Source organism: Chlamydotis macqueenii, chromosome 15, assembly GCF_036417535.1.
Source record: "Chlamydotis macqueenii isolate bChlMac1 chromosome 15, bChlMac1.mat, whole genome shotgun sequence".
NCBI lineage: Eukaryota > Metazoa > Chordata > Aves > Otidiformes > Otididae > Chlamydotis > Chlamydotis macqueenii.
This window is the reverse complement of record NC_141570.1, coordinates 11,384,622-11,401,863: the sequence shown is the minus strand read 5'-3', so window position 1 is coordinate 11,401,863 and position 17,242 is coordinate 11,384,622. Positions and strand designations below refer to the sequence as shown.

The window sequence follows — 17,242 nt, the reverse complement described above, 5'->3', positions numbered from 1 at the left end:
CTTCAGTTTCTAAATCTTGTTACACATTAGGTTGTGTGGTTTCTGGAATTGGAGATAATGTTCCAAACTGGCAAGATGATACTGGTTTGGTTTTTTTTGGTTTGGTTTTTTTTTTAATATTCCTTTCTTGTCTGAGTTCCTGCTCCCTTTCTTTTTCTGTTTGCTACTTTATTCTGCTTATCTCACTTTCAGTGCTCCCCAGGCTATTGTCAGCATTTTTCTGGTCTCAGATTGGTTCCCCTGAACCACATTTTGCTTTATTTAGTTTCATCTCTCCACACGCCTCGTTCTTTCATCTTTATCCCTTTTGTGTATTTATTGTTCTTGTACTTTATGGAAGTTGAAAATACATAACAAAAGTAGCACAGCCTGAACTCACTGTGGCCTCTTTAGGGTCACAAACTTGGTTGCTTTTGACTTTGGACTTAGTATATTTCTTAAAAAATATAAAAATAACTGAATTGATCTTTTTATGCCACAGATACTCCTGCCAATTGTAAAGCTATTTTCTTTTGTTGCAGAGTTCAAGTATAGATTTTTTAGCAAACCAAGGATTTGATTTTAATAAAGTTTTTCGCAATGGTGAGTTGGTTTGTGGTTGTTTTTTTTGTTTGTTTTTTAGATTTCTTTCAATGTCTGCAAAATGTGTGATGACATCTTTATTCATTTTTTGTAAAATAAAAAAGGCAGCCGTTCATGAGACTCTCTTAACACATAATGTAGTTCTTAGAGTTTTTCTTATCTGATCTGCAGTGGTACTGATACTTACTCCCTTTCCAAAAATTCATTGTATAGATTCAACAGAATAGAATTCCTACGTAGACAAGTGCTTGGTTCTTTATTGTTTGGTGGCTAAACATCAACAGAGTAACAAGTTATGAGCTGTAAGGGCTCAGTAGTAACGTTTCAGAAGAGGTATCAGTGCATTGTAATAGGTGCTGCTGCAGTCTATTATTAAAGCGATGCAGATAGCAAGGAAGAGGAGTGCTAAATATTTTTGTGCCTGTGATCCACAGCTCTGCAGTCCTTAGGCTTGTGCCTTATGCAGATGAGGCATATAGCCCTTAAGAGTCTAGTGGTACCAGCTAATCTGGCATGTGCTAGAAGGAAGCCTGTATACACACAGATAAAGGATGAGATGATTGAACAGGGAAGGGTAGAAGGAGGATACAAGGATAGAACACAAGGATACAGGACTGAACAAGGATAGATGACTGAAAGGGAAGGATATGTTTTGAGCCTTCAAGGGTGTAACACGTGTAACACTGGCAAATGCTTGGTGAATGATAAGCCTTTGCTAGATCATATATCCCTAACTTGTCCCTAATAATGATAAGCTTTTAAATGTCCCCCTTTTTTCCCCCTCCTTTCTTTAGGAATTCCATATTTAAATTGGGAAGAAGAAAGACAACTAAGGGAACAGTATGATGAAAAACGTTCTCAGGCCGATGGTGCGGGATCTCTGTCGTATGTTTCTCCTAATGCCACAAAGTGTCCTGTAACAATTCCTGAAGATCAGAAAAAATTCATTGAGAAAGTAGTGTAAGTAAAATTGTTTAATATCCTCTGCTGTTGCTGAAACTAAAACATAAACAATACTGACATGTTTGTATGTTGAAGATGTTTTTATTAGTTCACTAGTTGTGAAATAGTTCTTTTTGTTATGAAGTGTTTTCTTGTCTTCTGGGGAGAGCTGTAAACATGGTAAAAAGAAAATGGTAGATATAGAAGCAAATAATCTGTTTCTTCCAGGGAACAGATAGAAGACTTATTAAAGAATGAAGAAAATGAAAGTTTGGAACTGGAGCCATGTACAGGGTCAGTTTCTGAAATTACATGTCCTCTAAAAAAAACTTATTTATTTTGGTCGTATGGAATTAGGGGAATGACAAGGAAGAAGTAGTATGTATTTACTGGGTTTAACTGTAGCAAAATCTACACTTGACTAATCTCAAAAATATGATAATTTATATGGATGTCATGCTTTGCTGTAGGAGCCATAACTTCTGCAGGTAGTGACAACATATTTAAGTATAGCTAAGAACTGTCTTGCATACGTCAGCCTCTTCTTGCTATTGCTGAAGTGCTTGTAAGCCTTGGATATGCATTTTGTAAACAAATTTCTCAAAACTGTTGAGCTATCAGTTATTCATAGTTGATGCTATGTTTAAACTGTTTTTAGTGGATCTCCTTCTGAAAGTGTATTTACTCTTGGAGTCCAGATGTTTGTCTGGAGAGTATGGTTATTTAAAAAAAATAAATTTTAGAAATACTAGAACATTGTGAAGCTGGGGGTAAGGTAACATCACTGTATCTATATTCAGTAATCTTGACTACAGAATATTTGCTTATTGAAAGATATGTGGGTGACTGTACAAAATGGTGTAAATGCCTTTACAGCTTGGGGACTGAATGTTGGAATTCAGGACAACCCTTCTAAGCCTTACAGGTTCTGGTAGCAGTGACTTATGTTTTAAAAATCTTTCCACAAATGAATGTGGAACTGACTTTAACTGAATGTTACTACATTGAAACACTAATGTAAGCGGAGTATTAGTAACACAACTGTCTTTTGATTTTTAGATTTCAGAGGAAATTAATTTATCAGACCTTGAGCTGGAAGTAAGTTACTGACAATACTGCCTTACTATATATTTTTAGTATTTCTGATAAGAAACACAGGTAAGATCTGATTTACTTAACCTCAGAGGTGATTCATTTGGACTTTTTTTTTTTTTTTCTTCTTTAATTTCAGAGAAGACTTTTATAATCTTTTGAAGATAAATTGCGTTAAATTGGCTTGTGATGACTCAAACATTTTAAAGCTTTGTATTTATTTTATCATTCCTATCTAAAATCTGTGGATAGAACAGCACAGCCTAGAGTTATGAAACAAATGCAACTTGACAGATTTTTAGTGAACAGAAGGTGCATGTGCTTATACAGATTGTGGGCTTTACTTGAAAAGCTACTAGTTCTATAGTAGGTACTGGTATGTTCGTGGTTTTCTGTTAGACGTCAAGTGTAAGCTTTTCTGATGACTTAAAAATCCTAGTTCTAGTAGTAATTCTCTTCTCCTATCTTGGCTTACTTTATCCCTTGTCTTTACCTAAATATATCCCTTATGGCCTTGGGAGAAACTATAAGGCTGTAGAGATTAGATTTTAAGTATTCTGAATGCATTAGTAAAATGTGGAAAATACAGTGGAAATCTTTTTAAATACATTTAGTTAATTCAGTGTTGCACCAGTATCTGGCACTCTGTTATGTCCGCTGGAAGTGGATAAAATGAAGCTTCTCACTATAAAATGGAATCTCAAGAAGTGAGCTTGAGAACTAATCTGAAAAAAGAGAGATGTTTTCAATAATTTGTCTGTGTGGATTTTTTTTAATATATTGATAGAATATCTCTAGCTTCCAGTAGCACAGTGTTATGTTTGTCTGACACTTATTTTTGCATCTTCTGTCAGTGGATGGAAAAGTGTGTTCATGAATTGTATTTTCTTAACATTCAGATGTGTTGCTTTATGTGTATACAGCAGTGTACACTGTGCATATATTGGTGAGAGAAAGCAAAGTTGTGAAGTTAGCATGGAGATAGTTAAAGCAGAAACCAGTGAAGTTATTGATTACCCTTGTGTTCTGAACTCTTCACAGGTCATTTTCTCTATTGAAGTGTTCTATTGTGCAACAGTGTTTTGATGCATCCAAGGTCTGTGACATGGAACAGCTTGAAAGTGAGGTCTAGATTCAAAATTGTGTGAGAAGGGTGGAGAGGACACAATGGTACTCTAGTGTGTGTCCTCTAGTGTTAGTTTTAGTAGGAGCCAGAGGATGAAGGAAACATCCTGGTTCTGTAGTGGTTATATAATTGTGGCTAGTTTATTTTAATGGGAAGATCAGAGTAATGTACAATTTGAAGCAGTGAAAGACAATATTCTCTGACCTTGCTATTGATGGGATGCCCTATGTGTGGTAGTACTTCGGTAGCTAAACGTGATTGAGGTGGAGTGATGCAACCCTGTAGCAGAGGTAACGACAATTGTGTTAATATTTCCTTTTAGAGCTTAATGTTAGCAGGAAGTTCACGGTTGTTTATAAATCGTAGAATAAGTGACATATTAATGGCATGCAGTCACCAAAGAAGCTGTCTTTTGTCTCCAAGTAAATGAGAGCTTTCTTACCTGTGTTTTGGATTTCTTGAAATCAGAGATACTAGATTGTGATGAAATACCTAGATGATGTTTACTTAATATTACTAAAATAAGAAGTTACAAGTTCCACAGCAATAGGATTGGAAATTGCATAAGAAGACGTTAAGTAATGTAAAGAGGCCAATTTACCCGGCCTATCACTTCAAATTCTCCATTATTTTAAATTTTAAAAGAATTTTTAATAGTTCTTTTGCACTTAAGAATTATAATGAAATGTGAAATTACCAAATCACTTCTGTGATTTCAATATGCTAAATGTCAAATTAATAACAACTTTACATTTGTTTTGATGTAGGTATCCAAAAGGTATCCATGTTGAAACTCTGGAGTCAGATAAGGTAACTTGGCATGTTACTGCCTGTAACATTTGTTCTGTTTAAAGGAAATTCTATTTCTGTTTCACCAACTCTCCTGACTTTTAGATCTAACTTGAACTTTGTTGTACAAAATGCAAAATATTTTAAATGGAATACAATGAGCTAGTTTCTAAACATTAGATCTGATCAACATATGAAGTGTAAGCATGTATTTGTGTGTCTTTATAGTATTCTTTTTTTTTTTAAAAGGATACTAAAGGGTATTTTAAGATCTAATGGATCCGATGTTCAGTATTGGTGAAAAGTAAGTCTATTGGTGAAAAGTAGATCTTGATCTTAGAGGAAAAATAGTGGCATCATTGTGCTGTATCCTCTGCTTCAGAAGTTATTTGAAATCCACTATTTACAATGAAATTGTGATAACATTTCCTCAGAAGTAAAAAGTGAATTTAGTAAAACTTAGGTTAGGTGGATGAATCTAATACAGCTTTCTAAAGTAGGCTTTTGGGAGCAGGTGATAAAGTGGTGCTTACAGTAGAAGCAGTCATGTTGCTAAGTAACGGCTGCTGAGATATGACTTAATTTTCTTTACAATGCGAATTTGCAGAAACTTGCAGTGGTGTTACATATGAACTTCTCAGAGTCATTCCTCAAACTATACATTTTTTTATTTTAGGAGAGATATATAGTTATTAGTAAGGTTGATGAAGAAGAACGAAAAAGAAGAGAACAGCAGAAACAAGCAAAAGAACAGGTAAATAAGTTCTGTTTCATTAGTTTATATGAAAGAGGGAGGGGCAGAATTCATGGTTTCACTCAGCTATGCAGAATTGTGTGGTAGCATTTGGTAGTATTTCCCTTTCATTTGGCTGTGGTTGTTGTTTGACATTGATCCTCCAAATTCTACCAGATAACTTAGACTTTGCAACAGAGCAAGAAGACTTGCAAGACACTACAAAATTTTAAAGAATGAGTCATTGTAGAATGCTGAAGCAATATTCTGGAACAGTGAATTCCTCCTTTTACAAATCTGCTCTATTAGAGAAGCAAAGGAAACATCAGTTGATTGCATTTATTAGTGTTATATAACAATAGTAATTGCAAAAAGCCTTGCAGGAATTCTCAAGCAAGTTTTCATGTTGCTTGGATTCACAATCTGTCCTTGGAGTAGTGCTCTGTTACAAGACTTGCTTGCTCTCAGTTGTCTGAGTTAAGATGTCCTGTACAATTCATGTGTCTTCTGACTTTTCTTGATAGAAACATGCTGCACATGACTACTGTAGTAACAAGGTGACTGGAAGGTCATGTCTGGTATACTCAGGCACTCTCAGCAGTGTTTATGGGACTTGATATTTTTCCTTACTGATTCTGCAAGAAGTTGCAAGTTATAAGACTTGAATTGTGGGAATTCTCGATCACACTCTTGTGATTTGTGCTTGCATGTTTCAAGATAAAGTCAGCTTAGGTGGAGCAAACAATACTTGCATGCAGAGTGCCTCTTAAGAGGGAAAGAGATAGCTAACAGAGACCTCAACTAATGTGGCATCTCTTTTTCCGAAAGGTAGGTTAGAGACCATTTGCTACATTTTTCTGAAGCAGTCTTTATAGGTATATTTACTCATTGTGACTATTGGCATGCAGAGCTGAACTAAAATAACAGTGAATATTTTTATTGAATTTCGCTTCTGATTGAACAAGGACAGATAATGCAAGGCAGAAGTCACTTCCCTGGACCTGAAATAGGAGAATGTTACAAAAAAAATTCTTTAAGTGAAACTAAAATAGACACTGTAGTCAGATTGCCCCAAAGCAATCTGAGTCAGTTTAAAATGTATAACTCACATTATATAATATTGTATTTGTATAAGATTGTACTTGTATAATATTTTAAAATTTTGTTTATATAAATAGTGAAGAATGTTTCTTCCCCAATCTCAATGTTAGCATAAAAAAAGAAATCTTATTTAATAAAAATAACAATTGGGATTCAACGTATTTTATCTTATAGCGATGTATGTAAAAATACAGGTGAAGATGTGTAGCTTAATTTTAATACTTCTTGAGGTATTTGCGTTCTAACAACTGTTGAGCGCTATTGAAGCTACTGTATTGACAGTGACACGACTACAGCTCTATTGGTCTGGTTGGGATGAAGTTAACTTTTTTCAGAGCAGCCCGTATGTTGCTGTGCTTTGCATTTGTGGCTAAACCAATGCTGATACCATAGAAGTGTGTTGGCTACTGTTGAATGGTGCTTGCACAGTGTCAAGGCTTTCTCTCTCTCTTCCACCCTCCCAAAAAAGCAAGTAGGTGGTGGGGAGCGGGCAGGAGGTTGGTAGGGGATGTTTTTGGTTACGGTGTTTGTCTTCCTAAGTAACCTTTAAGCATGTTGAGGCCCTGCTTCACGGGAAGTGACTGCACATCTGCCTGCTGATGGGAAGTGATGAATGATTTCCTCTTTTTGCTTTGCTTATGCATGCAGCTTTTACTTTCCTTATTAAACAGTCATTATATTGATCCATGAGTCTTTTTGCCTTTCTTTGAAATTTTTTTTTTTTATTATTATTTTTTTTTTTTTTGGTCCTCCCTATGCCCTAGGAAAGGGGGCTGAGCAAAAGGCAGAGTAGGTGTTTGGCTTCTGGCCAGGGTCAACCAGCCACAGTAGCTTGTGACTTGTCCTACTTTGCAGTGACCTAGAGCTACATATGAAACTGGAGTTCTGTCATCAGCATCCTGCTTTGACCTCGTGTGTCTTCCAAATATTGACGTTTCCTCTGTGGTCTGTGATTGGTTATGTCTGAGAAACAGTTTGAGCCAAACCGATGTGTCTGCTAATTCACAGGTACAGTTTTGACAATATTTGTATTTATGTTTCACTAATGTCAGAATCTTTGCTTACAGGAAGAATTGAATGATGCAGTAGGATTTTCCAGAGTCGTTCGTGCCATTGCTAATTCTGTAAGTGATTTTTAATGTACCTTTGGCTGTAAGAAAAAAATTAATTCAAAGAAAGAATTCTTTTGCTGTTACATTTTGGAAGATAAGATGAAATACAAGTTAGTGGCTTCTCTATCTCTCTCTCTCATTTTTATTTTTTTTAATTTTTTTTTTTTAATTGATATTGCTTCGTGTTTTACAGTGTTTGAGTATGGTAGGTTAAGTAAGCTCTTAAACTAATGACATTCACAACTTCATTATCTGTAAGAGTCAACAATACCACTTTCTTAGGGCTTTTAACAAGATTCTCTTAAGTTACTAAGCTTTGAGAGATTTTTTTTTTTTCTGTCCCAAAAAGATTGTTTTTTTTTTTTTTCCTGACAGTTAAAGGCTTAATAAGAGAAGGTAATCTGATTCTCTTCTATTTACATAGTTAAAATAGGCTACACTTTTACATTTATCCCCTTCAGCTTGGTTATTTTCATGTATTTGCTACAGCCTGCTCTGAAGAAAAAAAAAAAAAGTATGCATATTGTTCTTTCTAGCAAATGGAGGATGCAGGGAAGCAGAGAAGGTTGATATTAAATGAATCAAAGTTAACATTTTAAAAGTTTCTTGTACTTTTTCATGAAGGAACTTGCTAGTACAACATCTGGCATGAAAGGTTCTGCACTGTGAGAAGCCAGATCATGCCTCTAATAACTATCTCAAAATAATAAAGAATATATTTTTCATTGTTGTACAATTTGTAAATTAAAAGGTAGTGGGCTGAGATATCACTTGACTTCAGTCTTAAAATGAATTATATTTGGAAACTCAAATTGTAAGTAGCTGTTCTAGTGCATCTTCTCAACATTTCAAGCTGTTGCTGAAGGCTGTGGTAAGTGGTTGAGAGTAGAGGAAAAAGGAGTAGCTGCTCTGGGAGAATGGAGGAATCTGCCGGGCCAGCAGAGAGTGGATGGGGAGGTTTGATTTGTGTTTGTTCCCAGCTGCCCTCAGCTAGCATGTGAGATAGGTGCTTTTCACGTACTGCCCTTGCCATGGCCGTGATTGGAAGTGTAACTAACTAAGAATGTTCTTCTCACAGGGCAAGCTTGTTATTGGGCACAATATGCTACTGGATGTTATGCATACAATACACCAGTTCTATTGTCCCCTACCTGATGTAAGTAATCTTCTGAGTTTTCAGATGATGAAGTAAATTCCTTAATGTATTTGTCTTTAGTCTTATCTCCAAACTTTCTTGTGAATGGAAGCATATGACAGTCTATTAAGAACAACAGAAATGTATTTTTAAATGAACACTTGTTACTTCTGGGCTATTACCTTATTTTTTTAAATCTTCATGTAGAAAGTTTAGTTAGATTGAATTCTTCTCCTTTACATTTTTAAAGTTTTCAAATTAAACGTTAGAATTGAACTGTGATTTCTGCTTATATCTGTTAGTCCTTCAGAAACTGCTTGGATATGGCAGGTAAATTTGACAAACTGACTTTTTAAGATTCTGGTTTGGAGCTTCAGCATTTTTGTGTAGCAGTTTTTCTCCTATAGCTTACAAAGTGGGAATACATGTTTTTATATAATATAGAACAATTAATAGAATGATAAGAAATCTCGTGGCAGGATGATGTTCGTTGGGGAGATGAGGTGGAATGTCTGAATAATTGGAGGGAGTATACTTTCATGACTGCAGTAGGACAGTCTAACAGTTCATGATTGCAATAGTCTAAAAATTAAGTTAAACTAAGCAGTGTATTAGTTTACTTCTATTGACTGAAGAAGCCAAAGGTCTCATTGAAAGGATGGCCCAGATGATGAGTATAGTACTTGTGATCCTCAAGGGCTTGTGGGTGTTACGGGAAAGACTTGATTATGAGATGGGAGAAGGAAGTTTGAGACCTGTTTGGACAATGTTGGAACATAAGCAGTTGTCAGTTTTTCCTGTTGTTCTGACACTTGGAAGATCTAAACCTCTAGGCAGTCAACTGTCCACCTGGGGTGACTGCTTATATTCCATTGACACATTAAATTCTGGGAACACTTAAGTGAAACTGTTATCACAGCTGGAATTAGAGATAGTCTAAGTTATCTGATAGGATATTGGAGGTGGTAGAGCATTTCTCTTACAAATCACAGACAAATCAGAAATAATCAGTCTGTAGTTCTATGTAAGTGCAGGTGGTATTTATGGTAATGCATCTCTTATGAGGCGAGAATTCAGTCACTGTATCTCAGTTTTAGAAGCTGATTGGATAATTGTAGCTATTGCTATCTATCATCCTGAGACTGATTAGCACTTAACTTATGTGGATTTTATCTTCTGGTTTAATGTTAAATTAGAACCTAAGTGAGTTCAAGGAAGTAACATCATGCGTCTTCCCCTGGTAAGCTCTTTGTTAAAACTTGCAACTGTTTTAGTATTGTTTTAGTAAGCTGATATTGTTTGTCCTAGTCCTGTAACCTAGCTGTTTCCCAAAATAAAATTGGGAACGAGTTAGATAAATACAGTTTTTAAAGTATTTTGTAGCATCTCTTTTTCAGAAGAGCAGTGCTATTGTCCTACTTGGCAAATGACGCAGCTTTGCTACCCCTTGTTTTTGGCGGTGTTTAGTGTTTTGAATCTGCACTACATTTGAAATAAGATTTATTTGCTACTTATTGTTTGCATCTCTTGCTATTGCTTAGTTGCTGTACTTTTTCATGCTGAACAAAGCCAAAGAGTATTTTGGCTGCTCTAAGATTTGAGAGTAATTTTGCAGTAGGGTGAAACTGCTGTTTCCCAGATAATACACTAAAACATTTTTGAGGATTTAGCAAAATGACATTCTTCTATTTTGACTTATTTAACTCTTACTTTGTTTCTAGGCTATTGGATACTAAACTGATGGCAAGTACACAACCTTTTAAGGTAAATTAATGTAACGTTATAGAATGATTTGAAGAAACAAGTTTGCATTAAGTGTATATTGAAACAAATGATTTTTTTTTTTTAGAAAAAAAATGTCTAGCAGTGTTTTCTATGACGCTATGTAAAATAATTATTTTTTTTTCCTTCTTCTTATCTGAGCTTACAACATTTTCAGAATACAAATTTTTACTTTTATACAAGTGACTTCTGTGTTTGTTGCAGTTTTAAGGTAAATTACCAGATTTTAATTCCAAAATATGTACAGTTTTTGCAACTTAAAATGGGATTAGCAGATTTTTTTTTTTTTTTTATCTTGTAAATTAGCACAAGACTGCTGGTCTCCTCAGGAGGAAAGAAAGTGTTTTTCTTTAACAAACAGGACCTGCAAGCTACTTGTATAGTCAAAGCTTTAGAATGTTGTGAATGCTAACTTACATTTGTCTAGAAAAAGATGCTTGAACATCATAATTAGGTTCTGTTGTGGCCTGCTGTTCAGTGGGTAGTCAGGAAGAGAAAAAAGATTACAGATTTCTCTTAAAAATCTCTTGCAGCATGAGTTTTATTCTTCCAAAGAAGTATTGAGATAAGTGATCATACTGTCTTGCTTTCCTGTGTGCCTTTGGAATGAATTAATTAAAAAATATGCAGATCAAGTAGCATCTGTCTTTCTGCATACCTCTCTGACTTCAGAGCATTGCATAACAGAAAATCTCATTAAAATATACTTAGTAGATATTTTCAGGTTTGTCTTGCATACTATTGTAGTAAGAATAGAGGCTTTTGTATTCTGAAAACTAATAATGCTGCCGAAGTTTTGTGTTTGGTACAGCTATGTTGATATTCATAATTTTTACAGTAGATGCTTGGGTTTTGGGCTATGGTTATCAAATGGTGCTTTGAGATGCCCACGTAACGCATCATTTGAGCTTTGTCATTGTACTGAGTTCTTGATAAATTTCCAACTGCAGACTTGGTGATAATTGTAAACAGCTGTCTTGATTTAGAACCAAAGGAAGTTTGGTCCTCAAAATTTTCAGACAACTTTAAGAAAGGTTATGTGATATTTTTTTGTTTTCTCTTGCTATTGATTCTGCATGTTTCTTCTATTGTGTTTTGGTTGAGAAAGTATATTTGATTAAGAACTTCAGGAAGTTTAATTTGAAGAAACAAATAATCTGTATATCTTTTTGTCACATTTTATATATGGATATATAGATTCAGTAATGCAACTCAGCGAAGCTGAACAGCAGGAGCAGCTTTCTGATTGTCAAGCTTCTTTCACTGTCTTTGTATTACTTTAAATCAGCATCATTTACACTTACAAAACTACTCAAGAATGTCCAGTCAGCAAGCACACCTCAATGCTCACCGTTATTGATCCATTATGATCAATATTTAGGATATTTTGCCTCTGATTGTGCTGCCTTTTCCCCTGCCGCACGTACCATGCACGGAACCAGCTTAAAACAGACATATTACTTTGGCGTAATTCATCATCATGAATTCTGAAAAATTGTTAATAACTGCTTGTGACTTATAGATATTATGGTGTAGGTGAGGCAAGTTAATGTTTTAAAATCTGTCCTGGCAGACTTCTCTGGTGTATTAATTTGAAATCAAGCTATGTATAAATCCTTAGAGAACACAAGGTGGCAGCAGTAAATACTCATTTTGTCCTATATTATTTCACTTTCCAGGGAAAATGTGCTTGGTTTTGGCAGTTAATGGTGTCTTCTCTTGCAGGAGATCATTATGAATACATCCCTTGCAGAACTGGAAAAGCGTTTAAAAGAGGTTCCCTTCAGCCCTCCTAAAGTTGGTATGGATATATCAAAATGGTCTTATTACTGAAATGTTTTGCTCTTTTGGAGGAAAGAAAGAGTTTTGATTATTTTTGTTCTTGGTCTGAAATATAGGCTGCCATACTAATACTTAGTTTTTTGATGAAAGGGACTTCAAACACAGGCGATATACATGTAGTGCAGTTGTATTTAGAACTATTAGTGGAAATCAGTAGGAATCCTTCCACTTTATTTCAGATAATAGAAGAAAGGATGTATTCAGTGAACAGCAGGTCTGTCATCCTCTAATGATGACGTTTTGGTTTTTAACTTGATTTTTGATGACTAACTTGAAATTGTTTTAAAAACTGTTTCATTTGGTTATTATTGTCCTTCAGATCAAAGCCAGAGCACTCTGATAGGCACCTTACAAACAAAACCAAGAAAACTAACACAGTAGTGACTAGTGGTGTGTGTTCTAGAAATTACTAAAGTTCCTTTAGAGCTTTCTTTGCTTTGAGGTGAAGAAAAGGATATTTAATCAAAGGGCAAGCTTATCGCAAAGTTCTGGAATTTTTTTCTTAGGCTGCTGAGGGGTAGTATGTAATAGAATATGTTGGAAGGGGAAATCTCAATGCTGAATCAAAACCAAGATGAGTGATACTTTTTTATATTGCTGAGTGTGCAGAACAGATATGCTTAAGTAGTAACAGGAGGGATAATAAGATGGATCGTCTACAATCTTCTTGGACAATGAGCAGGAGCTGTTGGTGCCTAGACAGACATAGTACCATGCATATGGAGCGCACAGTAATTGCATTGAGACTTCTTAGTAATGTATCACCTGTAGCTTCTCAGAATGTAATATAATTTGGCAACTGTCAGGTACTATTTTCTGTTGATATAATATAAAAATTTTACCAATTTTTATTGTTCTTGAGCAAAATATGACCGGAAGTTAACTGATTCATTCATCTCTGATTAAATGTGGTTGAGAACATCCAAAGTAAAGTATGTCTAAAAATACTAGAACACTTTTGTTAGCTGTTCGTTTATGTTTTGTTTTGGATATGTATCAAAAAAATTAAGCACTAAAAAATTTCCTTTTCAACTCAGTCAGTATAGCTTAACGTTGTCCGAATCTCAAGTAACGTTATTTTTAAAATAAATACTACAAAGGCTCATCTGAAAAAAAAAAAAAAAAAAAGCCTGGTGTTTTGCTACTCTAGTTCTATATATAAATTTTTGGATTCAGGTTTCTTTTTGGAAAATACAACAGATACATATGCTTACATGTTTCCATTGTGTAAGTTATGCTAGTATTTCTGTTTCACTATTTTAAATCCTGGGTATGTTTCATTATTGCTTTAGCTTCTTTTGCTAGGTTGAAGGCAATAAATAAAATGGAATTACAGTTTACTTTTCAGTCTGTACCTTAATGTAAGGGTCATGATTCTGGCTTTTTAAATGGTTAATTTTGTTCTTCCAGTCCTATTCTCAGTATAACTTCTAGAGGAAAATGAGGCAACTTTCTAGAAGTTGAGAAGCTAGCTACAGAGGTGAAATAACTTTGATGCTGGGAGTGGGAAAAATTTAAATGATAAGAAAAAAATGTGATGTGCATATGTTTCTCTGTTGCTGGGACTTGGGCACTTCCAGACACTTCGCTTCAGAGAAGTGCTTATAAAGGTTTCCACTTTCAGAGCTGATTAAAGAGAGAGTTCTCAAGGTCTTCACATAAACCCTAAGCATGATTGTCAATAAAGGCATCCTTTAATCACTTAGTTCCATCTTCATTGTTTAAATACCTTGAAAAATCTGACCAGAGGTCAATTGGATGGTTAGCAGACAGGTTAATAGTAGAGTTTTAATTTAGCCGGAGTGTCTGTTCTTTTAAATGCAAAACAGTTAGGAAAAAAAATATGCAGTGTGGTGAATCCTGCTGTCATTGTGTTGGAATTAGTACTCCATTTTGGCTAAGTAGGTCTGTGGATTAATAGCTTTTTAGCAGGACAGAGTTTCTATCCTAGGGGCTTATTCTTATTTAAAAATAAAAACCAAAAACTGTCCTTTTTTCAGAACTTCAGAAATTTCAGAACTTCTTTATTTTCAGAAATTCTGAACATTGTATAAACTTACCCCAAAGGTGTTATGCTCTGACAAAGTAAGTGTGTGGGTAAGCATACATGGCTACCTTTAACTTCTCTGATAATGTGTACACAAATTATTTTTTCTCCTCAGAAAGTGCAGAAGGGTTTCCAAGTTATGATACAGCTTCTGAACAACTTCATGAAGCAGGATATGATGCTTACATCACTGGCCTGTGCTTCATCTCCATGGCTAATTTCCTAGGTATCTATGTTGTCTTTCACAAACCTTCTCCTTAGTGTTATCTGTAGCTGCTTATTACATACTGAATTTCTTCTTCATTCATCAGGTTCATTTCTCAGTCCTCCGAAAAAACATGTATCTGCTAGATCACAACTCATTGAACCTTTTATTAACAAGTAAGTAGTTGTATTAAAAGACCTGCTAAAACCTGGAAGTATAACACTAGCCTTAGAATATATGTCTCTAGCCTCAGAATCAATGGCTAACTTTCTTCACACTTCAGTTTTGATTGGCTTTCTGATTCATGCTGGTAATGCTGCAGAGAGGCCGCGATTTGTAAAGTAAATAGCTTTTCTTTTGAGGAGAATGGTTTACTGTCTGCTAACCTCTAGAAGGACACTTAGAAGAGTACCTGGACTGCTTTAATGGCCTTGTTCATGCCAGTGTTGAGAATACGTTTATGATTTAGCAGGTCTGAAGATCTTCTGGCTCACATGTGAACCTCTCCTACAGTCCATTTTCTCTCCAGTAGGTTGCTGGGTTTTTTTCCTTCACCTGAGTATTCATAGTAAAAACAAGTTATCAAAAGTAGACTTTTCAGTGATACAAGTAACCCTAAGGACATAATATTCAAACTCCTGAAAACTAATAGTGAGTGTGATATGAAACAAAGAATCTCTGGGAATTTCAGATCAGTCTGCACACTTAAAATGTTTTTATCAGCTGTTTATATCAGTTATTACTTAATTGAATATGTAACTGTAATCTGATCAGCATTTTAGAAGCTTTTTGAAGTATGATAGAAAAGTTATTTATTTTAGCCTTCCAGTGAACTCTACACAGCAAATGTTTTGTAACAGCAATGTGATATCTATAGCTATGACAGGATTTTAGGCTACTTATCTTATTGTGGAGATAAATAGTTTTAAGAGCTGAATACGAGCTATTATTGAAAGCATTTTTTGAATGTTTTGAGAAACTCTTCAGTCTCATGTCAAAGGCAAAAGACTTGTCCTGTTTATCTCTACTCAAGTATCATGATGACTTTTGCAGTTTTAGGCTTTTAATACCCATTATGTGTGCTCAGTGCTCAGAAAATGGGAAAGTGTATGTGTATTTAGAATGACAGCTTTTGCACTATCCATTGTGTAACTGACTCCTCCTGCACAGAGCTACTACTTTCTAAAGGTTCACTTCTTAAATTGTTTTAAGCTGTAATACTTTGGGGCTTCTTTGTTCTTGTGTTGAGTAAGTAAAATTACTAGCACAGTGCTAAGCAACTTTTTGGATCTGAATTGCTGGATAATGAATTGGACTTAATTAGAGGGTCTGTTTGTTTCAATACAGCTTAAGATATGGTTGGGATGATTAATTCTGCTTCTTCAGAAGCAACATCTAAAAAACTGTAAAAAGTAAAGCTTATTAAAAGATCTTGAGGCAGAAATTTGCTAATGGTGCTTTTCCATTTTACTTCAGGCTATTTCTTATGAGAGTAATGGACATACCTTATCTCAATTTGGAAGGACCAGACTGTAAGTAGCTTATTTCATTGTAAACTTACTACATTCTGATAAATTTCCTGGAGGAGGAATTGTAAAGATTAATTATCATATATCTAAAGCATGAGACATGAGCTGTGTTTAGGTTATTAGAACACTTATCAAGTGATCTAAATGTCCCCCTCCTTTTTCTTTTAATGAAATAGTAGAACCCTATGTTCTTCAGCTTTGACCAGAGAATCTGCATTATAGAGGGAATTGACTAGAACAGATGAAAGCTTAATTTTATACTGTGAATTCAGATACACAAATGTCTTGAAAATTATATCCATCTGGAAGCAATTGAAGACGTTTTCTACTCCATGCATCAGAAAGCTCAGACTCGAGGATGACCCTTTATTAGATGCTAGTTTAATAGTAACAGAATGCAGATCTAGAAAGATGGAAGTAACTAGTGGAGAGGAGAATACATGCTGTAAGGACATATATTTAATTTTTAAATGCAGCTAGGTGATCAGATCACTGAGCTCCGCCTCTGCAGGTCTCTTGTAATGGTTATCTAATCGTGTTGTGTACTTCTTTCCCCAACTGTTTGATATTGAGTGGAAGAATAGATAAATACTTTAGGTTACTGTTGTGGTTTAATCCCAGTCAGCAATTGAGTACCACACAGCTGCTCACTCCCCCTCCACAGGGGATGGGTGAGAGAATCGGGAAGAAAAGAAAACTTGTGTATTGAGATAGCAGTTTACTAGGATAGCAAAGGAAAAGATAATGATGTATTTATATTAAAAAAATATAACAATAATAATAGAAACGATAATTTTTTAAAAGGAAGGCGGGGAAAAAACCCAACCAAATTATGCACAGTTTCTCACCACCCGACAACCCCATGATGGATACAGCCCATCCTAAGCAGCAATCATGGAACAAAAAAACCCACCTGCAAACGATCCTAGAATGATTCCAAACACTGAGAGACTTCACTGGCCCACCCCTACTTAAATACTGAGCATGATGTTTATGGCATGTAATTCTCTCTTTGGCCAGTTTGGGTCAACTGCTCTGGCTATACCCCTCCCAGCTTCCTGTACTGCACATTAGGGAAACCTGGGAACCCGGACAGTGATCTTGGTCTCTTTGGCAAAAACTCATAACATCAGTGTGTTTATCATCATTCTTCACATACGAAATCCAAAACACATCAGCTACTGCAAGGAAAATTAACTCCATCCCAGCTGAAACCAGGACAGTG

General features: G+C 35.2%; 1 protein-coding gene across 2 annotated transcripts in view; it reads left to right on the top strand.

Annotated features, from left to right (window-relative positions):
- PARN (poly(A)-specific ribonuclease) overlaps window positions 1-17,242 on the top strand; it is a 56,626-nt gene that overhangs the window by 3,606 nt on the left and 35,778 nt on the right. For both annotated transcript variants that reach the window (XM_086759928.1, XM_086759926.1), the window contains exons 6-19: window positions 522-582; window positions 1,377-1,542; window positions 1,753-1,818; window positions 2,584-2,622; window positions 4,510-4,552; window positions 5,208-5,285; window positions 7,433-7,489; window positions 8,556-8,633; window positions 9,809-9,852; window positions 10,334-10,376; window positions 12,120-12,195; window positions 14,399-14,509; window positions 14,595-14,664; window positions 15,965-16,020. In XM_086759928.1, coding sequence (XP_086616054.1) covers window positions 522-582; window positions 1,377-1,542; window positions 1,753-1,818; window positions 2,584-2,622; window positions 4,510-4,552; window positions 5,208-5,285; window positions 7,433-7,489; window positions 8,556-8,633; window positions 9,809-9,852; window positions 10,334-10,376; window positions 12,120-12,195; window positions 14,399-14,509; window positions 14,595-14,664; window positions 15,965-16,020 — 988 coding nt within the window. The remainder of the gene's footprint in view (window positions 1-521; window positions 583-1,376; window positions 1,543-1,752; window positions 1,819-2,583; window positions 2,623-4,509; window positions 4,553-5,207; window positions 5,286-7,432; window positions 7,490-8,555; window positions 8,634-9,808; window positions 9,853-10,333; window positions 10,377-12,119; window positions 12,196-14,398; window positions 14,510-14,594; window positions 14,665-15,964; window positions 16,021-17,242) is intronic.